The sequence below is a fragment of the Colossoma macropomum genome, unplaced genomic scaffold (genome assembly GCF_904425465.1).
Source record: "Colossoma macropomum unplaced genomic scaffold, Colossoma_macropomum, whole genome shotgun sequence".
Classification (NCBI taxonomy): Eukaryota; Metazoa; Chordata; class Actinopteri; order Characiformes; family Serrasalmidae; genus Colossoma; species Colossoma macropomum.
The window spans coordinates 33,480,559-33,506,817 of record NW_023494807.1 but is presented as its reverse complement, the minus strand read 5'-3'; the positions used below and the strand labels follow the sequence as shown (position 1 = coordinate 33,506,817).

At 41.2% G+C, this 26,259-nt stretch overlaps 1 protein-coding gene across 1 annotated transcript in view; it reads right to left on the bottom strand.

Moving 5' to 3' along the window:
• col11a1b (collagen, type XI, alpha 1b) overlaps window positions 1-26,259 on the bottom strand; it is a 178,180-nt gene that overhangs the window by 21,495 nt on the left and 130,426 nt on the right. Inside the window, exons 40-52 of the mRNA XM_036555885.1 lie at window positions 24,055-24,144; window positions 21,937-21,990; window positions 14,024-14,131; window positions 13,473-13,580; window positions 11,996-12,049; window positions 10,059-10,112; window positions 7,633-7,740; window positions 6,701-6,754; window positions 6,503-6,556; window positions 6,351-6,404; window positions 5,255-5,308; window positions 1,532-1,639; window positions 1,364-1,417 (exon numbers count right to left, since the gene is read on the bottom strand). Coding sequence (XP_036411778.1) covers window positions 1,364-1,417; window positions 1,532-1,639; window positions 5,255-5,308; window positions 6,351-6,404; window positions 6,503-6,556; window positions 6,701-6,754; window positions 7,633-7,740; window positions 10,059-10,112; window positions 11,996-12,049; window positions 13,473-13,580; window positions 14,024-14,131; window positions 21,937-21,990; window positions 24,055-24,144 — 954 coding nt within the window. The remainder of the gene's footprint in view (window positions 1-1,363; window positions 1,418-1,531; window positions 1,640-5,254; window positions 5,309-6,350; window positions 6,405-6,502; window positions 6,557-6,700; window positions 6,755-7,632; window positions 7,741-10,058; window positions 10,113-11,995; window positions 12,050-13,472; window positions 13,581-14,023; window positions 14,132-21,936; window positions 21,991-24,054; window positions 24,145-26,259) is intronic.

The window sequence follows — 26,259 nt, the reverse complement described above, 5'->3', positions numbered from 1 at the left end:
CACACTTCTTTATTAAAGAAAGTGGTTCTATATAGAACCATGAACACTCAAAGAACCCTTTGCATGATTAAAGTTCTATGCACCATGAAAGGGTTCTTCAGAGTGTGCTATAGAAATGCAGCGCCCAAAAGGGTTCTTCTATTGTAATGGTGTCAAGCTTGTAAGAATAGAATAACCCTTTTTGGGTGCTACTTAGAACCCTTTTCAAAAAAATTCTATATAGAACCATATGCAACACATTCTCCATCAATCTGAAGAACCATTTCATGATGCAGAGAACCCTTTGCATGATTAAAGAGTTCTTCAGATTGATGGAGAATGTGCATGAACGAGGGTTGAGACCATAACAATAGAAGAACCCTCTTGGGTGCTATATAGAACCCTTTTCAAAAAGGTTCTATACAGAAGCATCTACAGCACATTCTCCATCAGCCTGAAGAACACTTTTATGATGCAAAGAACCCTTAAATCATGCAAAGAGTTCTTTAAGTGTTCATGGTTCTAAGCAGAACCATTTTCTTCGTTAAAGAACGCTGGAAGAGCCATCTTTAAGTGTAGTTATATTGAAATCATCTCAGTGATATAAAAATCCATTTTTAGTTTTTGACATAATCTGAAAATGCCTGTTGTCCTTTATATTGCATGTAAATTTCATGATGAATGGTCCAAAAGAAACGACCCAAAAGAACTTGGAAAAAATTCTGGTTCCGTTGACTGACATTAAAAGTAAAGCCTGTTTTTTCCTTCTCCTGTAAAGTTACCATTCTGGAGAGCGTTACGTAAAAAACAATTTATTATTCTGTTAATTTATTGCTACAAGTTCAGTGAACTCAAAATTTCAAGTTTTTTGTTGTTTTTTATTTTTTACCCAATTTTCTCCCCAATTTAGTCGTTTCCAATTCCACCCGCTAGTTAGGCCTCCCCCAGTCACAGGATACTACCAGCGCTAGGAGGGTGAAGGCCAACACAGGCTTCCTCCGAGACCTGTGAAGCTCCACCGCATCTTTTCGAACTGCTGCTCACGCAACGTCACTGACAGCTGAACGCGCCCAGAGGAGACACTAACCGCCAGTTCTGTTACGTCAGCTAACAGACGCCTGTGAGTGCTGTCTACTGTGTAGGTGCCCTAATGTTGCCGTAAACATCTGCACAGTGATGTTTTTCTGGAGTAATTTAGGGAAACAGAATCACGAATTACATTCCTACTCTCATAAAACTAACCCAGCTGGAATAGGGCTACGTTTCCAATAATGAAGTTATGCATAGCTGTTCATATATTCTCCTTTCATTGGTTATATTTGAGTCACAATAACAAATTTATCCATGGCAAACAGCTGTATAAACATCTCCTTATTGAACTTACAGCAACACCAGGTTCGCCAGGTGGACCCGGATCTCCAGGGAAGCCAATGGGTCCCTAGTGGGAAAAGCAGAGACAGATCTGTTGAATCTGCAGCTGTGAATGTACCATTTAATCTGGACCGTCTAAATGCTTTAAAGTGCTTAAGAGGAAAGTTGACAATAGACTCACTGGGTTTCCTTTCGGACCGTCGTCTCCGGGCGGTCCTCGGGCTCCGGCGGGTCCGGCAGCTCCAGGTGGTCCCGTCTCTCCCTTCTCTCCAATTTCACCTTTAGGACCCTAAAAACACCCAGCAGACATGAACCTCTGAACTTCTCCCTGAGTGCCCATCAGGAGTGAAAGGGAATCTTAAGGCACACGCTGGCTTTAGCTCGCTTCATCGTTATCTGTGGCCACCTGCGTGAAACGTCTTAAATACAGTATAAATGCTTAGGGGATCGTTTTAAGGCTGCATTACATTTCAATTTTGCAGTGGTGAAAAAGTGCAGCGATAAAACAGAGTCGAAAAATCAATTTACAGTTTTTTTACAGTAACTTTCAACCTAAATATTTCTCTGGTCTCTGGAAGGGGGGGTTTCACACTCAACCCGAACACTTGAGTCCGCACCCAGGACCAATTCTGGGCTCGTTTGGGGGAGGGGCTCATTATCTCTGCTTTGCTTTCACACAATAATCCAATCCAAACCGTGAATCGATTCCAGAATTCCATATGTCACTTTCCTGCGCACAGGTTTGTGAAATGGTCAGCACAGCTTCATCTGTTTGCTGCTTTGTTACTGTGCTTGAATACAAACACTCAAGCGGCGAGGAGCAGCTCTTTTTGGATACACGGTATTTTACCCTACAGGAGCTCCAGCAAACAAGGGGCCGTTCTCGTATGAGAAGGAAGGGAATCGACCCGATAAGGCGAAGCGGTCACACGGTGCCGGGAGCGGATAGCCTCCACACGGTCAGCGGACCACACCAGAGATCTCTGAAAGCGAAACCCAGACCACCGATTTCAGGAGGATGAGAGATCAGTTCTGTATTCCGCTCCAAGACTTGAAAACAGCTTCCATACTTGACCAAATGTACCGAACTCGAAGAGCGGGCAGTCCAGGGTCCAGAGAAAAGCTCTAGTGTTAAAGCGCCCCAAGTTACACCATTACAATTACGGTATTTGGCAGAGGCTCTAATCCAGAGCGACTTGATGATTTTTACACAGGTGGGTGAAGGTAGTGTTGGGAGTCTTGCCCAAGGACTCCTATCGGTGTAGTGTAGGGTGTTTACCCAGGAGGGGGATTGAACCCCAGTCTACAGCATAGAAGGCAGACATGTTACCCACTACACTATACCAACCACCATAAACTCTCCTGTAAAACTGTACTGATCGTTGTCGCTTTCATATCAAAGCCATGCTACGTTTCTGTTATTAATTTTTTACACTAAGTCAAGTCAAAGTTTATTTATGTAGCACTCACTATCTGTCCCCCTTATTCCTTGAGTTTTGATAGTCTGGACACCAAAAAAAACAAATGAAATCTGATTTTTGCAAATCGGATCTAAACCACATTTGGAGGTGGTTTGAAATGCGATTCCAGTCGGATGTTTACAGATGTGTCTCAGTCTGGACGCTCTGGACACTCAGATCAGATTTCAAAGTGTGTTTTGTGTCACTCACAACACGACAAACAGCGACAATGTCAAATCCAGAGTGATGAAGTGCTGGGATTCAAGAAGAGCTCCAGAGATTCAGGATGAAGAGAGTTCTGAAGGGTTTGGAGGGGAGATGAGGTACGTCAGGCTTTTGGGCACAAAACATGTCAGAATCTCTAAGTTAACACGTATAACAACTTCGTGTTAACACAAATACTCGTTGTGTTAACACACAAAATATTTAAAATAGCGCACATTTTTAGTATTTGGATTTTGTTGCTGTTGGGAAACCTTTGTGAATCATGCTTTACCGCCACCTACTGGTGTGGCACTATTGCTTAACATACAGAAGCAGCAGACTAAATAATTGAAAAAAGTCTAGTTTTTAATTTATTTGAAAATATTCTGAAAAATGTAGAATGTCTTCTGGTAGAATTTTTCTAAGCATAAATATAAGCACTGTATTGCTGAACGGTTTACAGTGCATGTCTAACAAAAGAGCAGCTTTTTTGTTTGAAAATCACGTTGTTAACAGATACTGAGATTGGCTTAATAATAGAACTGTTTGAGCAGTCGATTCCTCTGATTCCTCCTGGTTCACTTAAGTTTACTGGCACCTCCTTAAAGGGGATGTTACTCTTGTGTCATTTCCTGTCTGATGAGCTCGGCTCAGCATAGCCATAGCTCAGCGCTCAGCTCACTATATCATAAATAATCCAAATGAAATGAAGGGCTTCACACATAGCGCTTTAGTTTCACTGTTGGTTCTAATGTGTGAAGTAATTCCTATTATGAACATGCATGTCCGTCCGGATTTGAGGCAACCTTCCGATTTTTGGTGGAAACCTTAAACAATGTGTAAATGTGTTTTTTTTTCATGTTATCACAACTCAATTTTACGTGTTAACGTGCACGTTTAACCATGTTTTGAGCCCAAAGACTTTCCCTAATGATGCACCTCCATCTCTCCTGCATCTGCGCTTGAAATCCGCGTAGCTACGTAGTTGCTGACGCCTATGTTGTTACCACGGCAACCCATGCAAACAGACTGGTGATGTCTGGACACACAAATCTGATCTGATCACTTGGAAAAAACAGAGTGGACAGTCGTCTCAAAAGGTCTGATCTGAGAAATAAATCCGATTTGCCTGCAGTCTGAACACAAACCTGTTGATAAACAACATGATACTATTCCATTAAAACTGCAACAGTATCTCTTTATCCTTTTGGAGATGCCGTCTCTTAGGCACCGGTTCAAAAATCATAACAATACAACTATGTAGTACAACTACAGCTAATCAGAGCACAGAGATGTCCAGTACAGAGCGAGCAGTTCAGACGTGTTAATGAAGAGGTTTAGAAACTAAGGTGACCAAAGCATCAGAAATAATGAAGAAGCTGACACCCAGTAAACAGGCGGACGGGCAGGCGGCGTGTTTAATCCTCACCTGATAAACAGAGAAGACAATAATAACTCTGAGCTGTCAGAGATGTTTACCTGTGCAGGAGTTACTGTAGCACAGAGGAGATCCAGGAAAACACACATAATGTCCTACATAATTCATGCATCAACAAGTCTGAATTAATAAACTCATAAGGGTCATTAACACCGCGTGGGCGGGGCTAAGAGCGGCTGTGTCCCCTGACTGTCAACAGGCTAAGCTCAATTATACGTGTGTCAAGGTTTATCTTCTGAACAGCCTGTGGAGCATGAACAAGCAGCCACACACACACCCCCACACACACACATACACACACACACACATACACACACACACACACACCCCCACACACACACATACACACACACACACATACACACACACACACACACCCCCACACACACACACACACACACATACACACACACACACACACACCCCCACACACACACACACATACACACCCCCACACACACACACACATACACACACACATACACACACACACACACCCCCACACACACACACACATACACATACACACACACACACCCCCACACACACGCACACACATACACACCCCCACACACACATACACACACACACACATACACACCCCCACACACACATACACACACACATACACACATACACACCCCCACACACACACACACACATACACACCCCCACACACACATACACACACACACACATACACACACACACACATATACACATACACACACACCCCCCCACACACACACACACACACATACACACACATACACACCCCCCCCACACACATATACACACTCACCCCTAGACCAGGCTCTCCAGGAGGTCCCGGGTTGCCGGCTTCACCCGTCTCACCCTGCGGAAAACATCACATTAGCTTATTGTAGCCATGGCGACAGAATCTGCATGTTAAGAGCATCTCCAATATCCACGATAAACAACAGAGGCAGATGAACAGAGTGATGCTGTTTTGTTTGCACAAAGATAGATAGACAGACAGAAAGATGGATAGATAGATAGATGGACAGATAGACAGACAGAAAGATGGATAGATAGATAGATGGACAGATAGACAGACAGAAAGATGGATAAATAGATACACACTCAGACAGACAGACAGACAGACAGAAAGATGGATAAGTAGATACACACTCAGACAGACAGACAGACAGACAGACAGACAGAAAGATGGATAAATAGATACACACTCAGACAGACAGACAGACAGACAGACAGAAAAATGGATAAATAGACAGACAGACAGATGGATAAATAGATAGATACACAGACAGACAGACAGAAAGATGGATAAATAGACAGACACACAGACAGACAGACAGACAGAAAGATGGATAAATAGACAGACACACAGACAGACAGAAAGATGGATAAATAGACAGACAGAGAGACAGACAGATAGATACACAGACAGACAGATAGATAGACAGAGATAGACAGAAAGATGGATAAATAGACAGAGAGACAGATAGGTAGATAGATAGACAGACAGATACACAGACAGACAGACAGATACACAGACAGACCGACAGACACAGACAGATCGCAGACAGATTCTAGGTGATTAATTGATTGATTTTATTAGACTATTTTATATTTATAAATCAAACAGCACTGCCCATCTGATAATTATGTACAGTATAACTGAACATTTATATAATGTAATAACAAATAATCTAGTTATTTGTCTATATCTGTACATATAGAGACAGACTGGTGTTATTTATTGACCTCTGAAGGGAAATGAAGACCCTACAGAAGCAGAAAGGCCTGGACAGACCATAGCAGAGTTAATCTGAGGGGTCTGTGAGATTTGGGTTGATTTCTTTTGTTCATCTCAATCTTATCACTGCTTTACTGATCAATATTGTCGCTCTCACCTTTTCTCCGTTTCCTCCCATCGCACCGATACCACCAGGAGGGCCTGGAGCTCCCTGAACATAAACACAGCATCAACACGTGTGGAGCTGTTCCTGCACCACGTTCCACGGTTTCATATGGAAAAACTCAGTTTAAAGGAAAAACAACTCACATCAGCTCCGCTGGGCCCCTGAGGGCCTCTCGGTCCAGGAGGGCCCGGCGGACCCTGTTAGCAGCACAAGGAGAAAAACATTGATTAATGCAATTAATAATCATATATATATATATATATATATATATATATATATATATATATATATATATAAAACACTTCAGTTACAGGAAAAACTGAATCTGTTTTGAAACTAACCATAGCACCGACGTCACCGGTCTCTCCCTTCTCACCCGGAGGTCCTGGTAATCCCTACAAAAAAAGAAAGAAAATACTTTATAAGGATCTAAAAACATATCAAACTTCTGCTGCTATAAAGATATTCTAAGACTACAAAAGAGTGTTAAAAATTTCACAAATTTCATCAAAAATTTAAATCAAAAATTTCAATAAAAAAAAAAACACAATTTTCACTACCAAAAATTTCAAAATTTTCACAATCAAAAAATTGTATAAAATTTTCACAATTTTAAAAATAAAAATGTCAACAAAAATTGAATTTCATGATTAAAAATTTAAATAAAAATTCAGAATTTCCACAATCAAAAATTTCAATAATAAATTTCAATTTTCATAATCAAAAACTCAATGTTTGTAAGATTCAATTACAAAGAAAGCAACAACAAGCAGTAATTTAAGAGTAAACAGTGATTTAGTACAGTCACTCTGAGCTACAGTTTTTTCCTGCTTCTCCATTCAACAGATTATTAATCATTTGACAAATTGATTTTTCTCTGATAAATTATCTAAATATGAAAAAGTAGGACAGTAGTGCTGGACATTCAGCAGAAATCTGTTAAAGTGCAATTTGTTTTTTATAGATGTCATTGATCCAAATTCAAGTAATACAGCGTTGAAGCTGCACTGTGCACATTTTGGGGATTTGGAGACCCCTCTGGTGGAAATGTGTAACAGCATTTAAAGACCATTCAAAGAGAACTTGGTCAAAACTCCGTGAAGGACGTGACGTGTCTTCCGAGGATGTAAGTGACTGATCTACTATTGTCATCATAACTGTCATCAACTACACAAAACAATGTGATCCATTGCTATTAATTATCTTTGTCCTGATTACATTATTATTCAGTTTTTCAGCTGCTCAATTTGAAGCTCATCCACTGTTTTATTACCTGCAGCCCGATTGGTCCCGGAAGTCCGGGGAACCCTCGCGGTCCTTCATCCCCTTTCTGCCCGAACATGCCCTGCTGACCCCGGGGGCCCGACTCTCCATCACTGCCCTAAAACACAAACAAACGCCGAAACAGAGGAACCTGTGAACTCAGTGATTCAGTATTTGTCACTAAATCCAGTTAAACAGACTCATTTTGCTCTTCGTGTAATGAATCATGCAGCTGGTCAGTGTCTACAAGCACTGACGATAAACACCATATGATCAGAAGCGCAGACTGTATTCTGACATCATTAATCACAATAATACATATTGCTATACTGTCCAGCCGTAACTCTGCGGTGAGTCTGGAGATCCAGAGGAAACTTTCTAAAAGACGAGTGTGTGCTGGATCATGTGTGAACTGGGTCTCAGGAGGAAGATGAAAGGAGGATTCAGCAGAAAGTGAAGAAACGGTGGAGGAGGTGGAGGAGTGTTCCTCAGCAGGAAGCTCAGCAGAGGAGAGGAGGAAAAAACACAAGTACTGCTGACTGCATTACTGACACAGCACGGGGAGAGAGAGAGAGAGAGAGAGAGAGAGAGAGAGAGAGAGAGAGAGAGAGAGAGAGAGAGAGAGAGAGGGGGGAAGAGAGAGAGAGAGAGAGAGAGAGAGAGAGAAAGAGAGAGAGAGAGAGAGAGGAATAGAGAGAGAGAGAGAGAGAAAGAGAGAGAGAGAGAGAGAGAGGAATAGAGAGAGAGAGAGAGAGAAAGAGAGAGAGAGGAAGAGAGAGAGGAAGAGAGAGAGAGGAAGAGAGAGAGAGAGAGAGGGGAAGAGAGAGAGAGAGAGAGGGGAAGAGAGAGAGGAATAGAGAGAGAGAGAGAGAGAGAGAGAGAGAGAGAGAGAGGAATAGAGAGAGAGAGAGAGAGAAAGAGAGAGAGAGGAAGAGAGAGAGGAAGAGAGAGAGAGGAAGAGAGAGAGAGAGAGAGGGGAAGAGAGAGAGAGAGAGAGGGGAAGAAAGAGAGAGAGAGAGAGAGAAAAAACAGAGAGAGAGAGAGAGAGAGAGAGAGAGAGAGAGAGAGAGAGAAAAGACAGAGAGAGAGAGAGAGAGAGAGAGAGAGAGAGAGAGAGAGAGAGAGAGAGGGGGGGAGAGAGGGAGAGAGAGAGAGGGGAAGAGAGAGAGAGAGAGAGAGAGAGAAAAAAACAGAGAGAGAGAGAGAGAGAGAGAGAGAAAAGACAGAGAGAGAGAGAGAGAGAGAGAGAGAGGGGGGGGAGAGAGGGAGAGGGAGGGAGGGGGGGGGAGAGAGGGAGAGGGAGGGAGGGGGGGGAGAGAGGGAGAGGGAGGGAGGGGGGAAAGAGAGAGGGAGAGGCCTCATTTAAAATTTAAACAAACTGAATGCTGAACATTAATACAGTAGAGCTGCAGGGCTTTCAGAGGATCTTATCTGTGGATGGACTGAAGAGAGAGGGGGAGAGAGAGAGGGGGGGGAGAGAAAGAGAGAGAGCGAGAGAAAGAGAGCGGGAGAGAGAGAGGGGGGGGAGAGAGAGAGTGAGAGAGAGTGAGAGAGAGAGAGAGAGCAGGTTAGTTCAGGTCAGTGTGTGTTACAAGGTAGTGGCACAGGTTAAAAAGTACAAGTGCAACTTAGCAGGGGTTACAATTTGCGCAGGTTAGAAGGTATAAATGCAGGCCAGCTCTGTTTAGAGCACGCTAGTGTGGGCTAGCAGGTATTACGGTACCACAGGTTGGTTCAGGTCAGTGTGTTTTATGTTAAAAGGCTGGCTTTGAAAAGGACGAAGATCCTGTTCAGTGTAAAAGCTGAACTGCTGCTTCTCCAGTCAAAGAAAAGATGTAATTATCTGAAAATTAGTGAAGACTTTAATTAGAGAGAGCAGAAGGCTTGAAGGCCAGATTGTTCAGTCTTTAGCTGTACAGCTTAAAGGAACACTTCACAGAAAAATCACATTCATACTATCCCCCCTCTGACCACATGTGTGTCCGAAAGGTTTGATGTCAGAAAATTGCTTCTTCAGTGTTTTTCAGCATCTACGTTCATAGATAACAGTGAGTCATACAGTGTCTGAATCCTCATAATCACGTCTAGTAGAGACGCTGAACACCTCCACACAGTGTCATGCAGTTAGCATCATGCTAATTGGTGGGTAAAAGCTAAAGTAACTTGTTAGAGAAGCTAACTTCAGACATGCATGTGTCCCTATGTATTAAAGAGATTCTGAGGTGTGTGTGTGTTTGGAGGTGTTTGTCTACCAGGTTTATACCACGCTGTGGGGACCAAAACTTGTTTATACACTACGTTGTGGGGAAATCATTGCATTTTAGGGTGAAGTCGTGTTTTAAGGTTTGGCCAAACCTCCAGGAAATGAATGAAAGTCATAGTGTTCCCACAATTCACTCAAACGTGTGTGTGTGTGTGTGAGGGGTGTTTACTCACAGCAGGTCCTGGAGCTCCAACTGGACCCTGAAGACCACCTGGACCAGGAGGACCCTGAGGGCAGAAAGAGTACAAACAAAGGAAAGTTAGAGATGGTAACCTATGCAGATACAGTATTCTGCATTATCTGAAAGACATTTCTAACTACATTGTTTCATATAAACCAAAATTTGTTACCTGTACATGAACTTATTTTAGATATTTAAGAGTTTATAATTAGTAATGTACAACTTATGCACCTGAAGTCAACATAACTGGCACAGTATAAAACACACACGTGTGCACTGATCTCCCCTTTAAAAATACATATTTAATAATTTAATAACAGCAATGTTCTCAGTGTTCAATATTTGTAATGTAACTGGAACCTGACGTACATTTTCTGTTATTTGTAATTTAATTTTGTTTTTCTATATAAAAGAAATAAAAGAGTCTTAAATGTTGTTCAAACTTTTCTTTTAAATGTTGTGAAAATTTTGATTTAGAAAATGTTCATGTCAGTAAGATCATCACCAATAAGCACTCATACACTTGAAAAAGATGGTTCTTCAAGGGTTCTTTAGTAAAAACAATGGTTCTACATCGATCAGGCATAACATTATGACCACCTCCTTGTTTCTACACTCATTGTCCATTTAATCAGCTCCACTTACTATATAGGTGCACTTTGTAGTTCTACAGTTACAGACTGTAGTCCATCTGTTTCTCTGATACTTTGTTAGCCCCCTTTTACCCTGTTCTTCAGTGGTCAGGACCCCCATGGACCCTCACAGAGCAGGGACTATTTGGGTGGAGGATCATTCTCAGCACTGCAGTAACACTGACGTGGTGGTGGTGTGTTAGTGTGTGTTGTGCTGGTATGAGTGGATCAGACACAGCAGTGTTGAAAAAATGGACACTGAGCGTAGAAACAAGGAGGTGGTCATAATGTTATGCCTGATCATTGTATATAAAACCAGGAACACTCAAAGAACCCACTGCGTGCTCAAATGGTTCTTTGCATGGTGAAATATCTTCAAATCGGCTGTATCTTCAAATGTTCAGAACATTTTCTTGATTTAATATGTCAAGTGTACAGAAGAGCCCTTTTTGTGCTATCTAGAACCACATACAACACATTCTCCATCAATCTGAAGAACCATTTCACCATGCAAAGAACACTTTATGCATGCAAATGGTTCTTTGAGTGTTCATGGTTCTATATAGAACCATTGTTTTGACAAAAGAACTCTTGAAGAACCATCCTAAAGAGTATAAGAGTGCGTAATTATGATCTAATATATATATATATATATATATATATATTATTCTATAATATTAATAATACATATTAAATAACTTAACAGCAATGATGTAAGTGCTCTGTAAGTATTCAGCATTTATTATTTTTTACTTTTTTAAGAACCATCTTTAAAAAGATGGTTCTTCAAGGGTTTTTTAGTGAAAAAAAAAGGATTCATAGAACCATGGACACTCAAAGAACTACTTGCATGCTTAAAAATGGTTCTTTGCATGGTTAAATGGTTATTAAGATTGATTGGGAATGTGTTGTATATGGTTCTACATAGCACCAAAAAGCGTTCTTCTGTTGTTCCAAGCTTGACATCATAACTAGAAGAACGCTTTTTGGTGCTATATAGAACCCTTTTCAAAAAGGTCCTATGTAGAACCATATACAACACATTCTCCATCAATCTGAAGAAAGATTTCATCATGCACAGAACCAATAAAGCATGCAAATGGTTCTGTAAATGTTCATGGTTCTATATAGAACCATTGCTTTACTAAAGAACCCATCCTTTTTAAGAGTGCACTCTGAATCTGATCCTGGATCAGCACTCCAACTATATACTGTATGATGTATGAATGGAATTGAGGATCTTTTCAATCCAGGTTCCTCATAAAACCCGTTAGAACGTGTACAGACAGACACTCACGTGTTCTCCTTTGTCTCCTTTGCTTCCTTTCTGACCCGGTTCTCCAACCTCTCCCTGAAAAACACAAACACACGCAGCATCAGCCCTGAGCCCGAAGCACTGCGACCCAGTTTCTCACCTAAACCCAGTCAGAAGTTTCTGGAAGTTGCCAGTGTGGTGAATATCCCCCCGAGACCTTAATCAGATAGAGACGCTGGGGTGTGTTTGTCATTAATTGATTACTTGGCTCCGTTAGCGCTTTAGCCGTTAGCGTGTTCAGGCCTAATGCAGCGTGGGACGTGACGTGCGTCTGAATGAGAACGGCGCTGAAACTTAGCGCAGCAATAGTAATATAATAACACATGAATTATTAGTGAATACATTACAGGCTGCACAGCTCTTTCGCCTCCGGCTCTCAAAGCGCACTTGTTTACTTCTACAAACGCGCGCGAGCAACTGTGTGTTTACATTCATCACTGCTGCGCCATAATGACTCTCCGTCATCTCGGGTTAGGATGATGGATAAAGCTGAGGAGTCGAGAGCGCTGTTACAGTGAGGAGGGAGAGAGGGAGAGAGAGAGAGAGAGAGAGAGAGAGAGAGTGAGAGAGAGAGAGACACAGAGAGAGTTTAGATAGATAATTAGACAGACAGACAGATAATTAGACAGACAGACAGATAAATAGATAGACAGATAGATAGACAGAAAGATTGGCAAACAGACAGAGAGACAGGTAGATTTATAGATAGGCAGACAGACAGATGAATAGACAGACAGACAGACAGATAGAAAGAAAGATATATAGACAGGCAATCAGACAGACGGATAGACAGATAGTTGGGAGATAGACAGACAGACAAAAAAGACAGATAGACAGAGATAGACATACAAAAAGATACATAGACAAAGATAAACAGACAGACCGAAAGACAGATAGAAAGATAGCTAAACAGACAAACAGACAGACAGGTAGATAGAGAGATAGACAGACAGACAGATAGATGGATAGTTAGATAGGCAGATAAACAGACAGACAGATACAAAGATAGACAGACAGACAGACAGACAGACAGATAGATAGACAGATAGATAGACAGATAGATAGATAGATAGATAGATAGATAGATAGATAGATAGATAGATAGATAGAGATCTGATGGGGGGGGCGGTCTACATTTGACCCCTCAGAGATTTCAGAGGGAAGTAGGGCACACCTGAGTCAGACAGCTCAGCTTCTCTACTTTAACCTTTAACCTAATGACACTCATTTTACAAACATGTTTACCAATGTGTGCCTGAAATACGACAGATATTTACAAATGAAATACACTGAGGTTGTCATGACGATGCTAACATCACTGTGCAGCTCACTGTGAGTGATAACAGGCAGAACTCTGTGTTTAACTGGAGAAACTCTGGCAGTGAAACCACTGAATACACTGAATACCTGAGAGACAGAGAGAAACAGGCCGACTGAACTGGTGAAATAGAGCCTGTACCTTATCACCGTCCTCTCCAGGTGGTCCTTGAGGTCCCGCAGGTCCTGGAAGGCCAACTGGACCCTGGATTCCGTCACGGCCGGCGGGACCGGGAGGACCTTTCTCACCCTGCAGACACACAACAGAGAGAACCGGCGTCAGTATTAGCCCAACATTAGCTTCCAATGTCCATCTGCGGTTAGTTAATCAGGGGAGCTTAATCACAGCTAAACTACACTTGGCTCATTAGCGCTCTGCATTCAGGGTAAGCTAAGCTAACAGTTAAATGCTACCAAGTGTTTACAAACGTTTGAAGAAACTGCAGGTTACTGAAATTATCTGCAGTCAGCATCCAAAGAAAATGATAAACTGATGACAATATGGTAAAATATGTAATCTCAGTGGCCTGGTGGTCGAACCTTTCCAGGATGTCACTAATATATCCAGGAGATTTTATCAGTTTTCTCATTTTCCAGGTGTTTCCTATGACTGGAAAACTTGTCTATAAATCTCACAGTTTTCCAGAACATGTAGGCATAACCTGCAATGTAAACAAACACAGCGACTCTTACCGGTCCACCTTTCTCTCCAGCAGGTCCTGGGGGTCCCTGAGGTCCGTTGCGTCCAGTTAATCCAATTGGCCCACCTGGTCCAGCAGGCCCTCTTTCACCTGGGGACCCCTAAGGTGCACACACAGACAGATATCAGCGTCAGTACAGTACAAAGTCCACTAAAGACAAAATCTTACAGTCTGTTCTACAGTTTCTCATTAGGCTGAATGAATAACCGACTCTAAATGTAGGTATTGTGATATAAACTGAGTCTGTTCTACAGTTTCTCATTAGGCTGAATGAATAACCGACTCTAAATGTAGGTATTGTGATATAAACTGAGTCTGTTCTACAGTTTCTCATTAGGCTGAATGAATAACTGACTCTAAATGTAGGTATTGTGATATAAACTGAGTCTGTTCTACAGTTTCTCATTAGGCTGAATGAATAACCGACTCTAAATGTAGGTATTGTGATATAAACTGAGTCTGTTCTACAGTTTCTCATTAGGCTGAATGAATAACCGACTCTAAATGTAGGTATTGTGATATAAACTGAGTCTGTTCTACAGTTTCTCATTAGGCTGAATGAATAACCGACTCTAAATGTAGGTATTGTGATATAAACTGAGTCTGTTCTACAGTTTCTCATTAGGCTGAATGAATAACCGACTCTAAATGTAGGTATTGTGATATAAACTGAGTCTGTTCTACAGTTTCTCATTAGGCTGAATGAATAACCGACTCTAAATGTAGGTATTGTGATATAAACTGAGTCTGTTCTACAGTTTCTCATTAGGCTGAATGAATAACTGACTAAATGTAGGTATTGTGATATAAACTGAGTCTGTTCTACAGTTTCTCATTAGGCTGAATGAATAACTGACTAAATGTAGGTATTGTGATATAAACTGAGTCTGTTCTATGGTTCTTTGTATGGTGAAATTGTTCTTCAGATTGATGGAGAATGTATTGTAAAATGTTCTATATAGCACCAAAAAGGGTTCTTTTACTGTTACAGGTTTGACATCACAACTATAGCAGAACCCATTTTGATGCTATATAGAACCATTTTTAAAAAGGTTCTATGTAGAACCATAAACACATTCTCAATCTGAAGAGACATTTCATCATGCAGAGAACACTTTAAGCATTAAATGAAAATGAAATGGTTGTTCAAGGGTTCTATATAGTATATAAGATAATGGTTCTATATACAGACTGATGAAGAATGTGTTGTAAATTATTCTGTATAGAACCTTTCGAAAAGCATTCCATATAGCACCAAAAAAGGGTTCTGCCATTGTTACAGTGTCAAGCTTGTAACCATAGAACATTAGAACCCACTACGGAACCATATACAAGACATTCTCCATCAGTCTGAAGAACGATTTCACCATGCAGAGAACCATCTAATCAAGCAAACTCACTTCAGAATAGAACCATTCCTTTTTTAAAGAACCCTTGAAGAACCGTCTTTTTTAAGCTCTTTAATAAAGAAAGACGTGGAGACGAAACCCCTGTTTATTTCTATGACTGTGTTGAATAACTACAGGCTCTTGCTGACAGTTTGACTGGAGCTGAGAATCACCAGATCAGATCAGGTTTGGGAGCGTGTGCTGTTAACCGCCGGTCATTTCGACACACACAAATGAGCATGTGGGCCACCTCCGCAACCGAGACCAGAGTGGAGCAGGTCAGTATTGGAAAACAGCCCATTAGCGCGGCTATTAGAGCAGAATCTATTGAAGAGGCAGCATAAAGAGGGCTTTCAGAGAGAGAGAGCCTCATTCAGCGCTTTCTCCAGCAGCTACATCTCTCACTCAGCTCCTCCACTCCATTAGTCACCAGCCACAAAGCCTCCCAGCAGCCAGGGTCAAGTTCAGAACATACAGGACCATCAACTAATACACAGCTGACACGCAGCACAACCATCACAACACTTTCATTACAACGAAAAGAATTAAAGGAGACACATTTCACTCTTTCCTCCAGCTGAGACGAGTAAAAACAACCTTAATCAGCCTTCATATGATGTCATTTACTCTACTGTGAGGAACAGCTCATTTTCTGGGTGCTGATTTTGTGGGGCGGGGCAATATGACAATATATACCGTTATTGTAATTAATTATGTCACATTATACAACAGTTAGTTCCGGCCACGCGAGCTGATTGGTTGAGAAGCTTGTGATGTTATGGAGAAATAACATGTTTATAATAAGATGTTTTTTTTTCCCACAAATACTGTATCACTCCGCTGAGACGCCGACTCTGACAGCTGTAGGAGACGCTAAAGACATTTGAACGTTTTTACTTCTTACTTTGCCACAAACAGAAAATGGACACTTAACATCACATTTGACCGACAGCCGATTTGGTCAGACTCTGAAGATGAGACGACACTAAATTCCCAAACTGTCATCACCACTGAGCAGCTTTTCAGTCGGCAGCTGAGACAGAAGAACAGCTGAACAACCTGGAATCAGCCAGAAATGAACCCAACACCATTCGCCAAACTAAACGGGCTGTAAGATGCTTTACAGACTGGCTGGAACAAAACAACATTAATACTGATCTGGCAGAAACTGACAAAACTGAGCTGAACTTGATATTGCGGCAGTTTTATGGCTCAGTCTGTACTTCAAAAGGCGAGGCAGACTGTGCAGCGAGTGGGCGGAGCTCGTTACTCTGACGTAGCAACAAGCTGCTCGTTAAGGAACTATAATTTGGTGAAGGAACTGCGAACATTAAAACATATTAAACGCCGCGTTCACGGCCCAGTTTATTAATTTATTACTGTATTTATTTAACTGTTGTATTAAAGCAATAGAACACTCGAGGAGTGTGTGATCGCCAATAACATCACGGCTGTGATGATCTACGGCGACCAAATCACAGCCGTGATGGTATTTCGCCATAACACAGTATACTATAACACTATAAAAAAAGAGCTGGATTTATTCTCAAATACTGAATAAAAATCACTGTGTTCACAGTTTTTGATAGTATTTTTTTAAATGTAGCACTACTGGCTCTTTTCCTCTGATCAAAAAAATATATATATATATATTTTATATATATATATATAGAGTGAATCATTATGTATTAAAATATCGCAACATAATATTTTTGCCATGTTGACCCACAACTACACTCTTAAAAAAGATGGTTCTTCATGGGTTCTTAAAAGAAAATGGGTCTATATAGAACCATGAGCACTAAAAGAACCAGCTGCATGAAATGGTTCTTTGGCTTGATGGAGAATGTGTTGTATATGGTTCTATATTGCACCATTTTCAAAAGGGTTCTATATAGCACCAAAAAGGGTTCTTCTACTGTTATGATGTCAAGCTTGTAACAATAGAAGAACCCTCTTTGGGGCTATATAGATCCCTTTTCAAAATGGTTCTTTGCAGAACTATATACGAGCTGAAGAACACCCACTGTGTGGGTTGTCTCAGGAGAGGGGGTGGGATAGGGGGTGGTGGTGGGTGGTAGTATAGAACATAAGCCTACATGTGTGACTTGTCTTGCGTTCCAGGCAGGTGTGAGATTACATGCAGAACCCTCGTTTAGAAAAAGTAGCTTTTGTTTACCAGTTAGACGTGCTAAAACACAGCTAGCCTGGTAATAGGGGTTTGTATGTTATGTTAGCATTAAGCTAACAGTGCTGAGCTGTAGCAGCTCTAGCTTAACTGCAGACATTTAACACTAAGAATAGACATTTAAAGGGGAGCTGTTCTATTCCACTTCCGTTATGTTTGTGTGCCATAATACAATTCGCTGCTGTTGGAACAAAACCTTGTATCCCCATTTTTGTCGTTTTTGACATAATTTGAAAATGCCTGCTGTCCTTTACATTGTGTGTGAATTTCATGATGAATGGACCAAAAGAAACGGCCCAGAATTACTTGTGAAAAAGTCTGGTTCCATTGACTCACATTAAAAGTAAAACATGTTTTTCCTTCTCCTGTAAAGTTACTATTTTGGAGATTTTGTTTGGACAACAGCGAATAACAATCCCCACACATTGTTGGTGCTTTATTAACAGAATATCCACTAATACTGAAAAATTCATGGAACCATAATATCTGTGGATCTGATCAATTTTATTTGTCTGATGATATCAGTGTGGCTTTGTTAGATGCTCACATGAGCTGGCGGGGTGATCATTTGAGAGTGGACTGGTTGTTGCCACTTTGTGGTGTTTCTTTGACATGGTTCTGTGCATGTTTTACACAGGAAAGACAATGAGGTCCCCAGTCGCTCCTTCATATCTGACAGACTCTCATACTGCAGAATTGAAACTTCGCTGGTTTTGAAGCAGAAAACCAATTACGGACAGTCTTCACTTCGCTGTGAAATCCACAAGGCAGCAATTACTGACACTGCTTTTGTGTTTTTGTGCAAAGTAAAGGTTCACAGCACACAGATAACAGCGAAAGGAAGTGCTCTGAACTTGACGTTCAGGAAATTATTCAGGAATTCAAGTTTATCCAACACACTGGCAATCCACTGGACCAGAAAAACCTTTTGAATTTGTTAAAGAACAGAATCTCAAGGCCATAATTGTAGCTTCTATCCTGAGGATGGACCAGGGTCAGAAACAAGGCTACCACTTACAGCAGAGCCATTACTGTTACTATACACTCCTGTTTCCAATCACTGGACACTTTATTAGAAACACCCACCTTGTGCTTCCACTAACTGGCCACTTTATTAGAAACACCCACCTTGTGCTTTCGCTAACTCGCCACTTTATTAGAAACACCCACCTTGTGCTTTCGCTAACTGGCCACTTTATTAGAAATGCCCACCTTGTGCTTCTACTCACTGGCCACTTTATTAGAAACGCCCACCTTGTGCTTCCACTCACTGGCCACTTTATTAGAAACACCCACCTTGTGCTTCCACTCACTGGCCACTTTATTAGAAACACCCACCTTGTGCTTCCACTCACTGGCCACTTTATTAGAAACACCCACCTTGTGCTTCCATTCACTGGCCACTTTATTAGAAACACCCACCTTGTGCTTCCACTAACTGGCCACTTTATTAGAAACACCCACCCACTTTAATTATTACCAGTTTACTACACTAATTAATCTATACAGGACAACACGAGCCGTTAGTGGCAGATTAAATAAATCACCAAAAAGCTTCTCGTATTGATGTTCATTTTGATAATCAATTACATAACATATGTAAACATAATACATAATGTTTTATCATTTTTACCTGTTCTATAACATAATATCACAACTGGTTTTTAAAAAATCACTTACTCATCACATTATCTGCCTTGAGATTTGATTACCATGTTTTAAGTACAGTTCTGGATATTCAGTTTATTAGAACTTTATTCTGGATGTTCTACAGCTTTTTCCGTTGTTTTAGAATCTTCTACAGATCTATTCCTGGCTGAGCGTACTAGAATTATTTTATACATTAATCCGCTAAATTAGTTTGACATTATTGAAAACATTGATATGTTGAACTTTTGAACAGTTGTGTATTAAAGTCAATGAATTCTACATGTTTGGAAAACCAAGTGAGCTAAGTGTGTGTGTGACTCATTTACTGGGATCACAGTGTGTGTGTGTGTGTGTGTGTGTGCTGGCCTCTCCACTCCACTGTGACTGGTCATTATGTTCACCACCTGCTGAAAGCCCACTGTCCAGAATGTGCCTGCTGTCCCTCCGCTGAGAGGTGCACAAGAATGAAGCAGATTCTCTCTGTGTTGCCATGGTAACCAAGAGGGGTGCACATCTCTGACCTCCCCGCAGTCTGATTCAGTTACGTTTTCACAAAGTTTCACAAAATTCGAGTGGATTTTTCTGGTACACTTCAGAATTCTGTTCAAAAACATGCTGAATACTCGACTGTTAAAGCTGCACTATGTGCGTTTTGGGGATTTGGAGACCTCTCTGGTGGAAATGTGTAACTGCACGCAAGGTGAAAAACTCGACCCTCTGACTTTTAGATGATTATTTCAGGCTTTACAGGGCGACACACAGCAGCTCTGCACGCTCAGCATATTTTAGTGTGTTCATATTCTACTCAGTCATGATGCTTTTTTCAGTTTTAACTAAAGCAAATGTACAGTGCTGCTTTAACACGCTGATGACCTGTGAAATCCAGGAGGGCAGGAAGTGAAACGCAGAATAAATGAGATGGAGCCGAGCCCGCACTGCGCTAGTCTAGGCGATATCGTGAGAGAAAGGTATAAACAGAAAATCATAGCAGATGTTGGAGGTGATCCGTCTGTTATGAAGAGCAGCGATTTTTCAGCTGAACTGAAAGACTCTCCTGCTACCCAGGCAGCAGATATGAGCAGCTACCTTGTCCTCCAGACGTTCTTCTGCTCAAGAACACTAATGAAAGCACACAGAAGTGTGGAGGCACAGCTTTATGAGGCTGAGGCTGGCCTACGATTCGAACGTTTCCGTTCCACCTTAAACGACGGTGCAGCAGTTATTATTATAAGGCCTGAAGCCAGACTGTAAGTGCTGCACCTTTTGAGCTGTAACTGGAAAATTGGAACAAAAAGCTGGCATGGTAGGGTGAGTTATTTAAGCTGTGTCCCAATTCAGGGGCTGCGTCCTTCGGAGGCTGCATTTGAAGGCCGATTGCATCAGCGCTGTGCGACAGCCCCATTTCGAAGGCTCCTTCATATGTGGCCGAGAAATGTGTCCTCCTTTTCCATGGAAACGAAGGATCCAATGGCGGATACTTTGCCAGCCAACATACCCTAGGGTTCACTGTGTGCCGCGAGGATTCGAGAACATGGTGGCGTCAGCAGAGGAGCGAACGGCGTCTGAGGAGACGCTTTAAATGTAAGTATTGGGTTTAAACTGAGTCGAATAGCCAACGATAAAAATGTTAAAAAAGCCGACGAGGTCTGAAGGAAAACTTACGCTACGTTTTGTTTTAGGGAGCAAAGAGCCGACAGAGAGAAGAATCTCCAGCTCTAATAAACGAAAAATAAAAACTAAAATCAAAGTTTCCGGTTCCATCTTTAAAGAACTTTAAAAGAACTTGACAGGAGCTGCGTTTCATGACACAGCGGGGAGGGCGGGAACGGCGGTGCTGTGACTCAAACAGGAAATCCGCCATAGAGCAGACCGTCTCATTTCGGTTCAGCCTTTGCGGGTCTACACAGCCTTCATAGACCACCTCCTCCGAAGGATGCAGCCCCTGAATTGGGACACAGCTTTAGTCTGTTTAATCTGTTAACCCTGATTTCAGTGTTCGTGCTGCTGCTTGTAGTTACTGTTTTAAACCTATCAGCAGTTTCAAACTCACAGATGAACTGAGCAGAACTCACACTCCGCCCCTCCCGACCGCAGATGCAGCCATTTCTGCTGCTGTTTCTTCTGTCGATTTTTAGCATTTTGCTCTTTTATGAACAACAACTTCAGTACTCGATAAAAGCTCTTCGTGGTTTATCGGGTTGATCGATTTGGACAACCATAATAGTGCAAACCAGAGACATTTTGAGATCATATAACAGCTTCCTATGTAGAAAATCCCTTCCTGCCCTCCGTCTGCAGTTCCCACCACAGTAATGCAGTGACATCATTTGCAAACATCCTATTGTTAAAACTGCTCCACTAGAAAAGCTTGAGAATTTAACTTTGCCAAGAATGTGCTGGGAACTATCTGGACCACACTACACTAGCATCTCTAAATATCTTTGATCTGAATGTTGATGCTTCTCTAGTTTTAATTTCTACAAACTACGTTAATCTTTTGTGTCATAATTCAGGTTATAGACATACAAGCTTTATAACATTTACAAAACGTAATGAAAATCACATATTAAATAAAATAATGAGCAACATAAAATTTATCACTATCTGAAAACTTCCACCTTTTGCATTGAAAGTTGTCTCTACAAACACGTACTAGAGTAATTTAGCAAAGATACTTACGTTGGGACCTGGGGGACCCTGCGGACCCTCGCCACCCTTCAGCCCACCTGGACCCTGAAACAGAAAGGAGGGGGTTACAATGTCTGTGTCTACATGCAGTGATTGTCCCCAATCTGACTAAATGAATTCCAGTTACAGATTAAGACTGAGGTGTTTATTCTCACTCTACTCAACAATCTAACTAAAATCTCATTCACACCACAAGTAATCAGATCCAAAATTAAAATTATGCATAGAGCATCACTTAGTGTAGATGTTACCATGACAACCAGCATCACGTGAGTCCAGTCAGAGTGAGACGAGCAGAGTTTGTGGTGTTCATTTGCTCATAACTCGTCTGAACAGCTCATTATTGGGCTCATTTTTAAGTCTTTTAAAAAAAAGTCTGAAGCATAAACTTCGTCTCCTCTGCAGACCAGTTTCTGCTCCGCCATGCTGAACGGTATAAACTGTCACTATGACGTGACGAACATGATCAGAACGGACTTAAACTTTCCGATAGGGAATGTAATCAGATACAGGCGTTTACACGGATATTATTCTTCTATTTAACAGATTATTTACAGGATTACCCACCTCGATCAGTCGGATAGAGACTGTATTCTGAATGGCCTCAATCAGGCTAGACTATTCTGATTGAGGTGTTTACATGGACGTGTTCTATTCCGATTGAACTATTAGTTGGAATATTAACGGATTATCAGTCTGCATGTAAACGTTGCAAGTCACAAAAATGTTCTGACTGTAGTAAAGCCAGAGAAAAACAAAGTTAACCTACAGTTCCAACAAAATGCTCCTGACTGTGCAGGCCAGTCTTTTTACACCAGTATACGTCGAAACCCCACCTGTGCAATTTACAGGGAAACTCCACCGATTTTTAAAAAATTTTGCACAACTGAGTCTTTCAGAGTGGTTTGGTGTGAAATGGTTCAGATGTCTTTACAGTGGTGGTGATAGGAACCAGGGGTCGCCATGACTACAACACAAATATATAGACATTTTATTTACTATCCAGAACCACCAGTGAACCTACACGAGTCTTCTGAGTTTATATGGGATGTTGATGATGGAAAATAGTGGAAAATCTGAAATAATAAGTTTTCTTTGGGGACTATTTTGCCTCACAGCACCCTGCATGTATCCCTCCACCATGAATGGAGTTTAAGTTCTCTAAACTATCATAAAACAGTGTCTCAGTCATCAGGCAGGGAATTCATAACCATTTACTGTAGGAACTTTCTGTGAGGGAGCTTTTAGAGGGGGACGTCTGGTTCCTATCACCACCACTGTGAACAGTTCTGACTCTGTAAGTTTCTCTAGAACAGAGCGTTTCACACCAAACCACTCTGAATGACTGTTTACGCCTCAACTGCTTAATTATGTGGAACTTTTGAAAAGTTGGTGGAATTCCCCTTTAATGATTCCTTCACACACGGTTCAACTTTCAAAGGCCTTGACCATCATCTGAAAAGCTTAATCAGGCAAGGTTATCTTAAGCCTCCAGGACTACACTCTTTAAAAAGAAGGTTCTTCAAGGGTTCTGTAGTAAAGACATTGGTTCTATTTAGAACCGTGAACACACAAAGAACCATTTGCATGATTAAATAGTTCTTAGCTTGGTGAAAATATTCTTCAGATTGATGGAGAATGTGTTGTATATGGTTCTATATAGCACCAAAAAGAGTTCTGCTACTGTTACAACATCAAGTCTGTAACAATAGAAGAACCATTTTTGGTGCTATATAGAACCCTTTTCAAAAAGGTTCTATATGGAACCATCTACAGCACATTCTCCATCAATCTGATGACCTGGAGTGTTCACGGTACTATAGAGAACTACTGTCTTTACTAAAGAACGCTTGAAGAACCATCGTTTTCAGACTGTGGAGAGCGTTTATTGTGAATAAGTAAAGTGCGACTGTTCCAAACTAAACTAAGTTCCGAAGCTCCTGCTGCGGGTGATGCGTTTCCTCTGAGCGCTGCACTGTTTACTCTCTGATTCAGCGATGACTCTCTGTGGAGGCCAAAAGCCTGCATGAGCATTTGGTGGAGCAGCAGGCGTTTGGGCAGACAATGACCATTTGGCCAGGTTTGTGACTCCGGCGTGTTTGTTCTTACCGGAGCGCCGGGCAGCCCCCTCTGCCCCGGGAATCCTTTCAGCCCAGCGGGGCCGACTTTACCAGCACCGCCCTGAGGACCTGGATCACCCTGCAGGGAAAAAAGGAGCAAACTCAGAGCAAAATACGACAAAGAAGGTCAACATTTCCCCAATTTCACCACATACTGTAACACACGAGGACGTCAGCTGTCCATTAATCACCAGCGTGAATGGGGTATCGTAACTCGCTCTCCTTATGTACTGGGATGGACTTGTGAGTGAAACTCGGTATCAGGGAGGGTCTCTGAGCTGAGCTGTTAACATTACTTTTCTCCCCCTTCTAGTGCACGGTGATGTCAGATGACGTTTTAGAGGCGGGGCTAAGGTCATCACATTTTAAAGGAAGATTATGAGAAAACAAATTTAGTCTTGCAATCATTTGAAATGATGAATGGTGTTTAATATGACCATAAACATGGACTAACAAGTTAAAAGCAGCCAACAGAACAACCCCAAGAAGGGCTCCTCTATTGCCAATATAGCTTTAAGGGTGACCTGCTAACGATGGCAGGACATAAATCAGATCTCCATTAATAAATATGAGTAGAAAAGTCAGTAAAGATACTTAATGTTACAGTCACAGTAAATGAAAACATTACGGAAGTGAAAAAATATGGAAGTGAATCTTATTCCAAACTGCAGACTGACATCATTTATCTAGAGCGCATATATGAACTAACATTGTTTACTGAACACGACCACTGAAAAAAATTGCTGCAAATATTTTGCACACATTTCGCTGCTGTCAGAACAAAACCTTATATGTTTTCAGTTTTTGCCATAGTTTGAAAATGCTTGTTGCCCTTTACATTGTGTGCAAATATCATGATGAATAAACCAAAATAAACGGCCCAAAATCACTTGGAAGAAAGTCTGGTTCCATTGACTTACATTAAAAGTAAAGTATGTTTTTTCCTTCTCCTGTAAAGTTTTTGGAGATACGAGGTTTTGTTCCGACAGCAGCGATATAAACACTGTCTCTGCTCCAGGACATTTCTGTGCCTCTAGTTCTGTATTTAATGTCTATTGTCTACTTATAATTATTGCTTGTACTTATTGTGTGTATATTGCTGTCTGTTATCCACTAGTACATGTGCACTCATGTCATTGTCAATGTTTATGCACCAGAGAAGTGTTTCATTATACTGTACCCCCCATATGTAGGAACGCATGTATTATAACAGACTTTTGTCAAAATGTCCAAATACCTGAGAACCGAAATGTTCATCTCAAATGATTCAAAACATTAAGTCTTAATAAATAAATTAAAATAAATTAAATATTAGTGCTTAGAATCTGTGTTTCCTATCACTGTATAAAAGATGCACAATGCTTCTGTTATTGTTCCATTTCTCATTCAGAGCCTTTTGCATTGATAAGCGCTTAAAACAAATAACTAAATTGTTTAAGAGTAAAAACAAAACATATCTAATGTATTAATTATGTTCCTGTTCAAGTGTTTACTTGCCCAAAAATTATGATTTGTGAGACAAACTAAACAAAAATCTATACATATTCAGTTTTGTTAGATCATGTTCTTCACATGCATACATAAGAAATCACTTTATTAAAGAAAAGCAGATTAATCATCATATACAGCTGTTACTGTTCAGTCTTAAAGGGTTAATATTTCCTGAGCTGCTGAATCTGCTCTGGTAAGTCATCAGTGCTGTGAGACTCAGAGGTGCAGCTGCTTAGTTTCATGGTTGTTGATATTAAATTCTCGATTATCTTGATAAAAAAGTTCAAATCCCCATCTAAATCTGCGGCTCTCAGTGTTAGTCTGAGCTTTAGGGCTCAGTCTGGACTAAATGTGGTCAAGTAAGTGAAGCTGCAGGTCAGTCAGAGAAGAAAGACTCAACCATTAGCTACTTCAGTACCACAGTGCGGCATTACAATCTTAGAGCACTGCTGCCACCATGAGGTAAAAGGAAGAACTGCAGCGCACTGGCTGGAGGGCACGAATAACACACTCTAAAACAGAAGATACAGGCTGATTAAAATCTGTCCGTGGGTAACATTTAGCCCTGGGGCTGGACTTTGGACGCCCCCGATGTATAATGACAAAGTTGGACTGAACTGAATGACTGTAATATTAACGTGTTATAGGTGTGATTTAGTTCCCTCACCAGGTGCTGTCCACCTGCGGGCAACATGTGGCAGAG